The sequence below is a fragment of the Canis lupus genome, chromosome 5, assembly GCF_003254725.2.
Source record: "Canis lupus dingo isolate Sandy chromosome 5, ASM325472v2, whole genome shotgun sequence".
Taxonomy (NCBI): domain Eukaryota; kingdom Metazoa; phylum Chordata; class Mammalia; order Carnivora; family Canidae; genus Canis; species Canis lupus.
The window spans coordinates 28,657,076-28,672,931 of NC_064247.1; the positions used below are offsets into that span (position 1 = coordinate 28,657,076).

The following is a 15,856-nucleotide window of genomic DNA, read 5'->3' on the forward strand; positions in this document are numbered from 1 at the left end:
GTAATGTTCTTCAAGATTTTAAGGCATTCCTTTTTCCCTCTGGGGAAACAATCACTTACTATGTTGAAAGGAAAATTCAGATCTCGGTACAGGATCACATAGAGCATCTTGAAATATTACGGCAAAGTGGTCAAAAATAGGTAATTAATGAAACTTGAGAAACAATGTAAGAAATATTTAAAAATATGAAAGAGGGGCACCCAGCTGGCTCAGTCAGTACAGCATGTGACACTCAATTGTGGGGTTGTGGGTGATAGAGATTACTTAAAAATAAAATCTAAATAAATGAATGAATGAGTTAATGTGTACTTCACTGGTGAAATAATAACATTTCACAAATTCTAAAACTTACCTTTTCATGCTCACCCAAGATGTATCAAAGATACCCATCAACCTTAAAACGCCCTCAAGAATATCTCTGATAATATCAGGTGGCATACGCAGTGAACGAATTTCTGAAAGAGATTCTGGCTTAATGTTTCCAACTGCTAGCTTGGCTTCATTGACTAGAGGCTAAAAAGACAAAGGGCATTTTTTACTTTCAAAAAATATGTATGTAAAAATCACTGACTTCACAAATTATTGAATATTTGTCATTTTATTAAAAATAATGAGTTACTAATATCCTTTCTCTTCAAATATCAAAATGGTTTAAAACACACAAAATACAAAATCTTCAAGTTTTTACCACCATAACTGTAAGAGCCTAATTTAGAAAATCCAATTTGTTTTGAGACAATTTTGCCATTTTCAAGAGGCCTTTATGTCCTAAGACTAGCTGACTCACCTGGTGAGCAACCAAAAAGGAGCCTGAGTTTGACTTGATTTCCCCACAACACATTTTTCTCCTAACACCCACACGAAGTGGCTTAAAGAAAACACCTATGTTTCTGATGACCACGGGCTTGTTCCCTCCCTTCTCCCTGCAGACTTTCCTTCCTGCTTCTCTTCCACAAATATTCTGGTTGAAAGCCACATTCGGTCATACTGCTGGAAAATCAGTTCAGCAAGTCATGTTTGAACTCCTAGAACAGTTGGCAGGCAGACATGGCTCCAACAATGCTTCCTTTGTAGCTTACCTGCACTTCTTTTAACTCATCATCAATTTTGTTCTTTCTTTCTTCAATTTTAACAACTTCTTCTGCTATTTTGTGTTTCAGTCTCTCAAGTTCTGTCTTTTGCTCACTAGCATCCTATAGGGATGTAAATGGCATTCCAATTAATTTTAATGCACTTGATACTTGAAAGCATGATATCAAAAATATGTTATTTTAAAATAACACTTTCTATTAAATGTTTTTCTAATGTTAATTGACATGAGTTTCTAAGTTGCCTGGGAAAAATGATATAATTTATTATTGTATATTTACTATCAAGAAGTTTCTATGCTTTAATTTTTTCTGAATAACAAAGCAATAAATGATTATATATGAATCAAACAACTCAAAATTGTATAATTTAGAAAATTATCATAATGCTCATTTAACACCTGCAATAAATTATCCAGAGAGGTTAGTACCATTATGCTCACTTCATAATTGAACAAAGTAAAAAATAAAGTCTTCTACAATTATAACAGTAAAGACTAACAACTCTTTAAGACTACAGTATATTAGAGGTTTGTGTTTCTACAATTTAGACAACAACTGAAATCATGATGCGATGGTAAATAAATCAACACAAATTAGTACAGATTCAAAGAACACTAAATTATGTATTATATTAGTAACATGTGAAGTCTTTGTTCATGCATGCAAATATCAAAGATCCCAGATATGTAAAGATGCTTATTATTATGAATGTTCATATTTGGTTTGTTGATACTAATTGTAAAACCAAAGAGGAAATTTGTCAAGAAATCTTTCAAGAGTCCCTACATCAGCAGTTCTCAACTATATTCTAATCATTCAGGAAGCTTAAAACCTAAAGGCTGGTGTTCTATTGTCAAATATATTGAATACTTTCGCTGGCTGCTGGAAGGGCACAGAAATATTTAAAGACTTACCAAGTGGTTCCAATCTACAGCTTAAGAATCACTGTCCCCCTCCAACTTACATTCAGGTACTCCACACTTCGGCTCAGCTAGAATTTTCTGTACTCCACAGCATCTCTACCACTGCTCCTCAAAGAGAACTTATTTTTCTCCACCTCACACATGAATATCCTCAAAGGCCCAGCTCATATGTTGTTTATTAACCTGCTCTACCAACTGAAAGTTATCAATATTCTGAGATTTTACAGTATTTATTTTGTACTTTTTATGTCACAAACCTAGAGCTTCCAGCTTTGGAGGTTACATAGTTTGATACATAAGGTGTCTCTCCAAATTATACTTTTTTATAAAATAACAAACAGAAAGGTCTGTTATTTATGGGGCACTTGGGTGGCTCAGTCGGTTGAGCATCTGCCTTTGGCTCCAGTCATGATCCTGGGGTCCTGGGATCAAGTGCCGTGTCAGACTCCCTACTGGGAGTCTGCTTTTCCCTTTCCCTCTCCCTCTTCCTCTCCCTCTGCCCCTCCTCCAGGCTAATGTTGTGTGTGTGTGTGTGTGTGTCTCTCTCTCTGTCTCTCTCTCAAATAAATCAATAAAATACTTGTGTGTCTAAGCTAGGTAATACAATTAGCTACAATCATAGAAAAAGCATCTCTGAATGGTCCAGACAACAGAGCAGCACAGCTGTCAGCCTATAAGACTACAGTTCACTAGTCTGATGGTACACAGGCACACACACTGCTGGATATTCTCCTTTTGTAAATATATAATTGTCAACAGTACTATCCTCTATACAGCCTTCACTTTTTTTCATATTTCAATTTACTCTTTAAAGTATTTGACAGATGTTTTTTAATAATAAAAATGGCTGTCTGATTTACATAAATATTCATATTCATCTGTTTCCAAAAATACCTTGAGGAAAAAATTATGCTAAGGTTTTATACTATGAAAATTACTTTTGAAAAAAAAAAAAGAAAAAAAGAAAATTACTTTTGATTTTCTATAATATTACTTACCAGGTCAGGTACTCAATAAAATTATCTTGGAAACAATGAATGTATACATAACCATCATGTATCTGAAAATGTTACTGCTTTTAAAAGCTTCCCATATGCCAATGGAATTATTTTGGCCTATCAGGGTAAGTCTTGATTATATTTACTCAAGTCAGCCCAGATAATTCTCCTGTGAGGCTACCAGTCCCTATGGAACCCTACCTACACTCAGACTTCCCATGAAGATGACCAAACTTACAGAGAAAGCTTCTTTTGTAAGAATAAAAAAAATCAAGTATGAAAAGTTCAGTAAGAAAATACAGCTGGGAAAAAGATCTTATCAGGTATCCTCTGAGGGCTAAGTGGAGATGATACAACAATGAAAGAGACCAACAAAAAGGGGAAGCTGCCAAAAGCAAACATTTAGAAGCTAAAAAAAAATCTTCTGAGAGAGACTATCCTAACAGTGATGAAAAACTCAAGAGGAAAATTAGGAAATGATTTAAAGGAAGTAGAGCAAAATAGAAGAAAAAAAGTGAGAAAACGTTAAGAAAATTAGAGAAAGCAGACCAGGAAGTCCAAAGTCCAAGCAATAAGCATCCTAGAAGGGGAAGACAGGGAGGACGAAGAGGACATAGGACCAACCCCCACCCCTCCCACCCTACGGCTACAGCAGTAGCGCCCCAGTGGCGGCGGGGGGGGGGGGGGGGGGGGTGGACTCCACAGGCTATCCAACACAGGGGACATTACCCGAAGCTAAGGCAGACCATGTCGCCTTCAGAAGAGTATATTCATCAAGGCTCCAGGGAGGGGAAAAAAGAGAAAGATCACCTGCAAAGGGTCAGAACTTAACTTGGAGTGTCTCAGTCTTGACAACAGAGAATGGAAAAAAACGCAACAACACTTTCAGTGTCTAAAAACAAGGGGTTTACATTTCCTGATGACTTAGGCTGCTGAGCACCTCTTCCTGTTTCCTGGCCTTTCCTGCGTTTTCTGTCACACAGGACACCTTCAAATCTGTTGCCCATTTTTCAATTAGACTTTTTATGTTTGTGTTATAACAGTTTCTGTATATTCTGGAGGCAAATTATTTATCAAATTTATGTTTTGTAAATAATTTCTCCCAGTCCGTGACTTGCCTTTTAATTTTCTTCAGACTTACTTAACAGAGCATAAGTGCTTAATTTCAATAGAGTCCAATTCATTAACTTTTCTTCTTCTATTTTGATATCACACCTAAAAAATCTTTGTCTCATCCAACATCATAAACACTTTCTCCTGTATTCTTCCAAAGTTTTATAATTTTATGCTGTACATTTAGATCTATGACTCATATTCAGTTAATTTTTGTACAAGAATAAAGATCATTTTTTCCTCTACATGCATATTCAAATACCATTTTTAAAAAATACTACCCTTACCCCATTTAATTGTATAAAATTTTGTATAAAATCTCCATTTTGTATAAAATCAACTATGTACATGTCTATTTCTGAACGCCATAATGTTCCAAGGATCTGGCTCTCACTACACCAGTATCACAGTGCCTTGATCACTATAGTTCAACAGTAAGTTTTTAAATCATACTCCTTCCAATCTTATTACTTTGAGTATTTGTGCCACTTGCTTTTAATGAGATTTATACATTAGCCTAATAAATATTGAAGTTAATTTAATTAGAAGAGGTATTAGACTTGCAGTAAGGTTAACAGTCACCAACATGAAGATGAAGAAACACATACGAGACATAATCAAGGAGGTAAAGTAACAGGATTTAGCGATTCATTAAAGGTAGGGATTGAGAGAACATAAGTCTAATATAATTTATAAGTTCTGTCTTGAATAATTAGCTACATTGTCAATAATAAAGGAAACTACAGATGTCGGTGAGGATGTGGAGAAAGGGAAACCCTCTTATACTGTTTTTGGGAATGCAAACTGGTGCAACAACCCTGGAAAATAGTGTAGAGTTTCCTCAAGAAGTTAAAAATAGAGCTACCCTATCATCCAGCAATTGTACTACTGGGTATCTACCCCAAAGGATACAAAAGTACAGATTCAAAGGGGGCACCTGTACCCATGTGTTTATAGTAGCATTATCAACAATAGCCAAACTATGGAGAGAGCCCAAGTGTCTACCAATTGATGAATGGATAAAGATGTGGGAAACACAAAGAATACAACCCAGCCATAATGTTCATGAGACTTCTAAGCAGACCACTGGGGATTTGAGTCTGAAACTCGGAGAGAGCAGGGCTGAAGGATGAAGAAAGGAACATGGGGGGTCAGCACAGAAGCACCGGCAAGTGCATCCTGAGAGGGCTCAGGCAGAGCACGTGACCTGGGCAGGGAAGGATGTCAAAGAAATCTCCTCAGAAAGGTTCGATAAAGGAAGGACAATGGCAAAGAGTAGGTATAATCAAAATATTAAAATATCATGAAAGCATAAGTAAAATGCTTCTTTTGTAAATCTTGAGAATATTAAAGACAGGTGAAAAAAATCCTTGAAGCCTGAAGGAGATGAGTTTAAGAAAAATAAAAGGAAATATCAACTAGCAGAGGGTAAACAAAATTGCTTACAGACAAACCTATATCCACTTAAAATGTTTATATTTGTATATTTATAGGGTTTAGACTGAGTTAGTAAATGGTGAATTGAGAAGACTATAACTATGATTTTAGAATAACATGGGAAAAAATCTATGCTCTTCCACAAAGCTCAAGTACTTAATACCACCAGTTTGACTCAGCACAGACAAAAGAGATTTTTTAAATCCACATATGTAAAAATGTAATTTTTCCACATAATCAGGCATCAACAGTCTCCCTACTGGCTACATTTCTGTGCTCTCTTAAAACATTACCTGCATTGACACTGTGATCTCTTGAAGGGCCGCATCAGCTTCATCTTGCTTAGTTTTAAGTAATACACTTTGTTCTCCAGCCTTTCTGTTCAGCTCATCCACAAGAGCTTTAGCTTCATTCAGTTTAGACACACCAGCCTGTATCAGTAAAATTAGCTAACAATTTAAAAAGGAATTTTATACACACACGGTAAATAAAATCTATAAGAAAGCATCCAGGAATAACTAAGTGTGTACACATCAAACACTTGCATGTGGCCTTGGGTTTTTCCTTACTGCTAATCATAATGACTTATTCAACTGTACACCCATTAGGAGGTAGTAAAAGACACCACAGATGCATAAAGGAAACACGGATTTTAAAGCGTCAGTAAAGCTAAACAGATCAACACATATTTGAGAGCTTAAAGATCATGATTTTTATCCACTGCATTCTATGAGAGAGAAAACAGAAAACAAGGAAAAACTTAAAGCTTTTCCATTTTTCAGCCTCCCTGACTACTCTTTCATACTGGACATACCTTGGTTCTGTACATCCAGTGTCTACCTTTTTTTTATAGGAGGTTGCCTCACATACGGTTCTGGTGGGCTACCTATTCTTTGGGTGGGTATTTGACCCTGGGCAGGCCAGTATGGCACCCTATCCCACTGCCCATGAATAATGCAAGGAATGGACATGAAAAATATTCCTCCTCTTCTGTAATAGGAGTTGGGTTTTTGTCACTAACAAATGAGAAGATCTGGGAAGACAGTAATGGCAAAATGGAATATAACCAATATTTACTGAGCAATTTTATGTTGCTACATAAAATACATATGTGTATATGTATTTTATCTAATACTCTCACAACTAACTCAATTAAGTCTCAAGTCAACAAGTTTAAGTAATTTACCCACAGCACCACAGAGAGAACCAAATCAGGAAAATGACCTTCCCAAAACACATATAGTCAGTGGCTTGCTATGGGTGAAAGTGAACCATTAGAGTGATAAAGATGACATTGTCTATTAGGATGGATCCTAGTTTATGACACTGACTTTGCAGAGGAAATGCTCTCAGACAACTTCCACGGCTGGCCTTTAATGCCACATTTAAGTTGAAGCTCTATAATCACAGAAATGTAGAAAGACAACTGTTCATAATGTACCAGGAAACATGGATAAAAGTATTATTTTATAAAGTATAATTTTAATTTTAAAGGTTATTATAAAGTTTAGTCTTAGATATATTTTAATTAATAGACATTTCTGAATTTCTGAAAATGTTTTCATGTTACAGAAACTTTTAAAGATCATAAACTATCAAAAGCACATAAATACCACCCAGTGAAGAAAAAAAATATTGAATCTAAATAAAAATTACAAAACCATTACTATGCCTACTGAGCCATATTGGTAGGTGAGACTGTTTTAAGGCATATAATACAATACGGTACTCATTTATACCAAATACATGGCACAGGCAATGGATTGTGATATACATAACCCTTGTTTCCATAGAGAAGTAAAATAATTAGAGATTACCAATATTGTACCTGCAAATGACTTTGTCTTTTTAATAGTTCAGTTTTTCTTGCTGCTACTAATGGCAGAATACACACGTAAAAAGGTCATATATCGGCTTGGTGTAGCACCATATGCTTTACAAGATTCATGGATTAATAAAAATGATTTCAGAAAATCGAGATCAACTAGAAAGAGAAAAAAGAAACAACTTAATATACACATGATCCATTGTGAATCAGAGAAAAATCATCTTAACTACTTCTATACCAGATACTTCTACCTAGAACTAAAAATATGAGGTATCATCTTTGCATAAAGGTATACAGGTATTCCTAGACATCTATTCACAGCTCCCACATTCCCTATGAATTTGAATTATTTAATTTCAGTGGTCTCTACCTGTTCACTATAACGTATTTCCTCTGAACACTTTTATTGCTGCAAGAAAGATAAATCTACAGATTGTCATGACATATATTAGTTAGAACTACATGTAATTCAGAAGTAAGCACAATAAAAGCTGCTTGAATGGAAAATAAATGCCAAACCAAATAACACAGAAACATTCTCATTTGACACAGCAAAAAACAGGCCAAAAAATGAGTCAGTTCACATAGGATGCCACACATCCGTAACTAAGCACATTATCTTCCTCTTATCACCTCCATCTATTTTCTTCCATATTCTCTACCTCGGTCAATAAAGTCAACTTCTAATTAATGTTCTAAGCCAGAACCCTGAGACATGTCCTTGCGTCCTCCTTCTTTGCGTGTCATGGCCATCATGTAACTCAGGCGCCCCTTCAGATGCTTCCTGGGACCCCAAGTCCATTTGTCCTCTTGGATTACTGCAGTGGCCTTCCACAGCAGTCTCATCACCTTTGGCTTCTCCCTACACCCAACCTATTTTCCAGTAACTGAGGAAAAGGACGGACCCAACCTGTCTTGTCCTCGTCATCCAGTACTTAACTGCTTACAAGAACATGTTCTAGCCATTGGGCTGCTTACAGATCCAGTGAAATACCCATTTCTCTGAGCCTTTTCCCTGTTAGTCACTTTAGTAGCCAGAATACCCTTCCCCAAAATGCTTGTCTGCTGTAACATCCACCAGTCAGTGGTCTCACTTTCAAAAGGCACTTCCCCAAAACTCCCACCATCATTTATCTCACCATATCAGAGTTTATGCTGATATAGAACTTAATTCTTGCTTTTCTCCACAACACTATGAGCTCTAAGTCATCTCTAGGATCCTGCCCACTACCTAAGGTAAAACAAGTTCGATAACTATTTGGTGACTAGATGGTGAGATACATAAATTAATGAATGTGCTATATTTAAAAAAAGACCACATTGAAAATTAATTCGGAACTGGAAAAAATAAGAGTATAATTAAGAAAATATTACGTCCACACTCAAAGAACACCATAAACCTTTTTCATGTATCAGTTTTGTGCTAAGTGAAAAGTGAAAACTAATATGAAAAGTTTAGCCTTCAAGTCAAAGACCCCAGACAATGTAAGCAGAACATACAATCATCTGGGTCAAAAATATATTTAACTTCTTAAATGTAAACAATAATGAGTTAGGTCCTATATAAACTGACATAAACATGGGTTTATAAATACAGCTTTAATTTAGTTTTCATTAAAAGAAACATTCGTTAGGGGGAGCCTGGGTGGTTCAGTAGATTGAGCCACTGACTCTTGATTCTGGCTCAGGGTCGGGATCAAGCCCAGCATCCAGATCCACATTCAGTGAGGAGTTGGCTTGGGATTCTCTCCCTCTCCTTCTGGCCCTCCTACTCATGCTCTCTCTCTCTCTCTCTCTCTCTCTAATAAATAAATAAATCTTAAAGAAATATTCATGTTAATCATTATTCAAATTCATAATCACTGTGAATCCTTAATTAATCTATAACATCAGAAAATGGCAATTATTTTACCAAGACAATTTCATCCAAATACCTGAGCTTTTTTTCTTTTCTTCTTTCCTTTTTTTATCGCTATACTTCTCTTCACCATCTGTTTCACTGAATAACATTTCGGGTATCTAAAACAGGAAAAGCACTTCTTCAAACCACAACTTAGTATGAAAAAGTTCAAATAAACCCAGTGTCAGAGGTTAAAAAAAAAATTCTAGGTGTATTACCAGTCTAAGAAAAATAAGGAATATATCCATCTTCAGAAGACATTATTCCCTAGACAAGATTTTGACATACAATAACCATTAATTGACTGCAAATTGGTGATAACACCTCACTTGAAAAATGATTAGACCATGTGAAATGAGGGCGATCCCGGTTTAGACTGAATTAGAAAATAATCACAAGTACCATTTAAAGTCATTCAACGAGAAAAATAAAAAGTTTTATTTGACATCTTTGCATAAAGGGATAGTAAAGATTCTAAGCTTTCTTGAGAAATAACTAAAAGTAAATGAAAGTAATTCCACAACCGGAAATTAACAATTTCACAATTGATAATCCTACAAACTATCTGTTGTCAGGCTACTGCTAGGTTTTTACCACTATCAGAAATAAGAAAATCAAGTTTCAAAAACATATTATTATGATGAAAAGTATGACAGTCTAATAAGAGTACTAATTTAAATATACAAAAAAAAAAGTAAAATATTCTTAGTTTCTTAAGAAAAAAATTATAGTAGAACTCTGACATTTTTGCAACAGGAAACACAAGTAATCTGGTGGGCAGGTCAAAGTCTCAATTTCAGAATCTCCCAGATTAAACACAATATCAAAAAAAAAAAAAAAATCAGACAAAAGACCCCTTTCACTGATGAAGAATCTGGAAGTGCCATGGTTCTTGACCACAGAGTATGTTTTTTTTTCCTCAAACATCTTCAATGATTTCTGTTAAAACACTCGAGCATCTGTAAGAATATTTTAAATTTATCCTTCCAAATCAATTGAAATTTTTTCTTAGGAAACTCGCTTTCTTTGAAATAGTCTACCCCTTATGTCAAGTAGTTTGATTGTGGTAAACATCTCACAACATATACATATATCAAAACATCACATTGTACACATTAAATATGTACAATTTGTATTTGTCAATTATATCTCAATAAAGCTTGGTGACAAAATAATGGTCTACCCCTATACACCACCGCCCATCAGCACAGTGCTCCTGGCTGGACTGGTCCCACTTCTTTTTACTTCCATTTCCCCACCCGAAATAAAAATGGCAAATTAATGCTCCTAATGCCTACTAATACCATCACCTCTCCTATTTATTGCCTCCTCCACCACCTTTTCCTCAGCCAATCACACCCTACCTCAAACTGTCACTAACCATAACTAAAATAATTCCATCATCTCACTCACAGATATCCCACTTACCCCCAGCTTGTCTCCTTTATAAGGTCAATCAGCCTCACGCTCCACCAAGACCTGCGATCTATTAACTGGAACATCTCCACACTGCCATTCACCATTCTCCCTATCATAATTCCTCAACTCTGTGGCCCTAACTCAATTGGTCATACTCAAGTAGCAAAGCCCCAATTCTGGCCAAATGCTGACCTTCCTGACTGCTACCTCACACCAACCTTTATGCCCCCCAGCCTTCATACCCCCCTTTCTCCTTAGCCTTCCTCTCTTTCACTCTTCCAAACTACTCTGTATATCTTCTTCCATCCCTCCAGGACTCCACAATTCTTCCCTCAGCTTTTCTCTCAACTCATCATCTTCCTTCCTTTTGCTGAGGAAACAGAAGCAGTCAGAAAACTGTCCAGCTCTTCCCATTACCACACTTGCCCACTTACTTGCACCTGGGCCTCTGTACTCCGCTTTCTTTGCCTTTGTAACGGATGCGGTTTCCCTTCTCCATGCAAAGGCCAGTCCCTAACCCCTCACTCGTGCACCAGTGACATGTTTCCCTGACTTTCAAATATTTTTGTTTCCTCTTTTGCATTCCCAACAGTACATGAACATACAATAGTATGTCCTATCTTAATTTTTTTTAATTTTTTAAAAAAAATTTTTAAAAGCATTATATTTACCTACTTCCTTCCTACTAATCCATTTCTCTCTTCTACTTTAACACAATTCCTCACAAGAGGTGACCACATTCACTCTCTCCAACCCTCTTCTTATTCATTCTGAACACATTCCAATATGGCAACCACTAACTAAAACCACTTTATCAGATCACGAATGACCTCCATGTTGCTGGAGCCAACAATCACCTCCGAGGCCTCATATATGTGCATGTGTACAGTTCATCATCCCTTACTACTATGAACACAGTCTTTTCTTGGCTTCTAGACTTGGCTTGTCTTCACGCTCTGCTGGTTTTCCTCTTTTTTCCCCAGCAGCTCCTTCTCAGTGTCCCTTGCTGTTCCCTCTTCTTCATGTCACTCTCTTAATGTTGAGGAGCCCCAGAGTTCAGTCTTTGAATCCCTTCCCCTTGCTGTTAATGCTCCTTCCTTGACAATGTCCTTCATTCTCGTCACTTTACATACTCCTATACTCTGATAATTCCCAATGTTTTATCCTGAATACCTGGCCTTTCTTTCCACCAAACTCCACTCTTCTATATCCAGATGCCTGCCTTCTCAGCCCTGCAACTTGGATGTCTGACATCTCTACTTAACACATCTAAGACCGAAGGCCTCATATCCTCCTCTTGAAATGCTTTCCTCAGTCTTCCCATTCTCTGCTGATAGACTCGAGCCAACATACTTGACAGTATCCTGGATCCTCATCTCCTTTTACAGCTCAGTACAATCTGTCAGCAAAATTCCGTTGTTTCTATAGTAACACATATCCAGAATCCAACCACTTGTCAGTGCCTCCACTACTCCTTCCCTAATATACACCATCCTTCTCTCTACTTGAATTCAACAGCTTGTAACTAATTCTACTCTTACCTTCTAGCCTCTATTCTCAACCTGGAAGCCAAAGTAATCCCATTACAACATTACAGCAGTTTTGTTTATAAACTTCCAAAGGTTCCCTCACCTGTTCCCAGGAAAAGCTAAAATCCTTAGAAAGGTCTATAAAGCCCCATCCTAACTGTTGTCCTCTTACTTCCCTGACCTCACACCCAACTACTCTCCCTTGGAATCACACTGTAACTGAAATGGCTTCTTGCTGACCCTCAGAATCACTAGGCATGCTGTCATCTCAGGATCTCCATGAAGAAAGCATTCAACCCCAGTGATCCCCCAAAACCATGTAAATTCCATGAGGTCAGGGACTTTTGTCTGCTTTTTCGCTGCTCTAACACCAACATACAGAACAGTGGCACACATTAGAGACCCAATTACTTCTTAGTGAAGCCTCTTGCTCATGTGGCTTCTTAAGACCAGAATGATTTTCCTGCCCTTTATCTACTTGCTGAAATCTAACTAAAATATCATCTCATCTGTAAAACCTTGTCTCTTATCCCTCTGATTCATGATAGGCAATAGTCTGTATCTCTATTACACAAAAATGGAAAAAACCAATGCTTGAGAATATAAACATCATTCAAAGAGACAATAGTGAAAAGTATTATTTATCAAACAAAGCAATGTAAGAGGCTTCCAGTTAGGATGGTACACACTTTAAACACATCCCCCTCCCAACACGTAGCACTGATAGATGTTTTTCAAAAGATTTCTTTTTTTTTAATTAAAAAAATGGCTAAAATTATTGCTGTGATGCTTCCATTTTAAGCTAGTCTAGGACAGGCTAATGAATAAAATTTTTTAAGTATAATAAATACCTCTGTAATCCTTAATTATGAACATAATCTTCAACATAATCTCCTTTAGTTCAACTCAACTAAAATGTCATACAAGAGCTAAAGAGAGGTTTTCAAACATCTATGTTCAGCGTCACAATTAAAGTAATATAACAAACACCAAAGCAAAGTCAGGAAAATATGTAACTTCAAAAAGAAAATATGCTACTTTTCATTTCCACACTTAAATGTGAAACTTACTTTCCTCATGCTGCTATCTGACCAACCCTCCATCCACAACACCTGGCATTTCTTATGCAAAGCTGGATTGCTCTCACAGTTTATTATGAAGTTTAAATTTGCAGAATCCATTATCAAGACAATATGCAAGTTTTGCTGAATTCCTAAAAAAAAAAAAATTATCATGGACATCACAAAAATAACAACTGGGGAAATCTATATATGGTCTGCTTCTATGAGTTTAAAATTTTCTAAAATGAAATGGTACAGCCATTAAACAATATTATAGTTATTTTTATAGTACTGGTGTGCATGTGTGCACACGTATGTCTGCGCTTGTACATGCATCTGTGTGTGCATGTGTGTGTGTGCATATGCTAGAGAAAAGACACAGATGGAATCCAGAAGAGGTAAGTGTCATCAACACACTGCTGTTTTGTGTGTTCCTCCTCAAATGTGATACTGGATTCTACCTGGCAATTTTTCTTTCAAGGATTTTGGTTTCAATATTCACAAGCAAACTGATCTCCAATTTTCCTTTAGGAGAAATGTATTTTTCCTGTTTCAATATCAGTATTATTTTCCCTTCATAAAAAGGAATCTGGAAACTTTGCTTCAACTTCCTGTGTTCTGAAATGTCTCTAACAACATTGGGAGGATGTGTTTCTTAGACATGTGGTAGTTTCCTTGTGAATTTAAAGGGGGGGGGGTAGCTCTTTAACCACTTTCTCTATGTCAACAATAGATGTTCTCTTAGGGACAAAAAGGAGAGAAGTGTAGCAGTAATGTTGGGATGGTATCATTAGTGCCTAATAGTCACTTCTTCCATGTTAGGTATTTGCAGTGCACATAAAGCTGCTTCTGTGATCAAAGAGAGTTGTTGAGCCAGAAGAAACTATAGAGTCTGGCAAAACTGAAACAGTTCAATAATCTTCTGAGACAGGGCGTTCTAAACACTAGTTTTAACATGTGAAAACAAAGGCAGCAAAGTAAATATTCCAAGGAACATTCAAACACTTTCATCCTTCCCTCTTGCTAAAATTGTTAACATGCTTTTACTACAGGTTAGCTTTCCAAAGCACCATAAAAAAGAATAAAATTACCAAATAGACCCAAGATTTAAGATAATTCTGCAACCTAATTAGAAAATATAGCAAATTAGATGGTATTTATTTCACATGAACCAGAGTTTGAATTGATGGATTCAATATAGTTACTTACTATATGTAAAGTAATTGAAGACAGGTCCAAAAAAACCATCCTGAGAAGCTTCATCTTTAAGAGGCAACAGCAAAGGCTCCAATTCTTCGAGGGTATAAAGTCCAGGAACTTCACCTATGGAACATGGTGCTTCTTGTGAATTTTAGCCACATCACCCTAATTCAAACACTTTTTAGGTCCCCAATACTTTTTCTACTTTTTGTCAGTCTCCTCTTACTCAGCCTCTTTCCAAAAATCCTATCACAACCCTATCATATTACTCACAAATTTACCTCTGTCGCCTTCATTTGATAAAACTCAAACTCCTAAGCAAGCCATGAATGACAGGAGGTCATTTAACCGCGCACCTGTCTTTCCAGTTTCTCTCTACCCCTCCACATAAGACCTCGTATTCCAGCCTCAGTGAACATCTTCCTGTTCCATAAATATAATAGAATACTCCTCCTTCCTGGGATTTATACGCGCAGTCTTCCTCTGACCTCTACCTCCCCCCAAGAATGACCATCGACCCTGAGACACTGCTGTGCTGACTGCCACACCCAGGAGCCTCTACTGACTGCCTGTGCACTGAGGAAAGCACTCTTTCTCTTTCACACATCTAAACATATCACTGTTAAGCATTTATTGCATCAAGTAACCATAAATGAAGTCTTTTCCTTTCCTGCTCAGTTAGATTCTGAATTCCCAAGGGCCAAATATTTGATCAGGTTCAATATTAACCTTAGAACAAACTTAGCAAAGTATTTGGAGGATAAATATATATTAGATGAATGAATAAGTGAGCCTGTACAGAACTAGTCCGTGGCCTGCCACTCAGCAACAGAATGATGAAAGGCAAATCACAATGGATTAAGACTACAAGTATTTGATAGGGGCTGGACTATGTCTTATTCACCACTATAAATCCAGTATTTAGAACTGGGACTGGCACATAACAGGTCTGTTAGGCCAATATATTTAAAGGTTGCAAGAAACAGTAAGATTAAGTGAAAATCCTTATGCTACAACTCCAAGGTAGTGAATTCACAGAGGGCCTATCACAGCCTGATCCATGTTAGACCCAACTCAGAGGTGCCAGACCACTCCCCACCCACCAAGCTTGTCCATATTCAAACACACACACACACAAACAAATCTGCTCTTTCTCTAAATTTTGGCCATACCAAGACACTTCTGATTCCTTAAATGTAGCAAAGAAAGCTAGCTCTATGTACATACTATCCACTATAGCAAGTATGAATTTGAATTCCTCTTTTCTGGCTGGAACCATGGAGGGTACAGAAGAGAAGAAGATGGAAGTTCCTGCTGTGCCAAAAACCCTTAATAAAAAGTAAATGAATTTCGCAGA

At 36.8% G+C, this 15,856-nt stretch overlaps 1 protein-coding gene across 1 annotated transcript in view; it reads right to left on the bottom strand.

Moving 5' to 3' along the window:
• DYNC2H1 (dynein cytoplasmic 2 heavy chain 1) overlaps nt 1-15,856 on the bottom strand; it is a 339,893-nt gene that overhangs the window by 237,121 nt on the left and 86,916 nt on the right. The window contains 8 exon segments of the mRNA XM_025465708.3: nt 353-513; nt 1,080-1,193; nt 5,856-5,993; nt 7,391-7,420; nt 7,422-7,546; nt 9,325-9,409; nt 13,309-13,451; nt 14,509-14,622. Coding sequence (XP_025321493.3) covers nt 353-513; nt 1,080-1,193; nt 5,856-5,993; nt 7,391-7,420; nt 7,422-7,546; nt 9,325-9,409; nt 13,309-13,451; nt 14,509-14,622 — 910 coding nt within the window.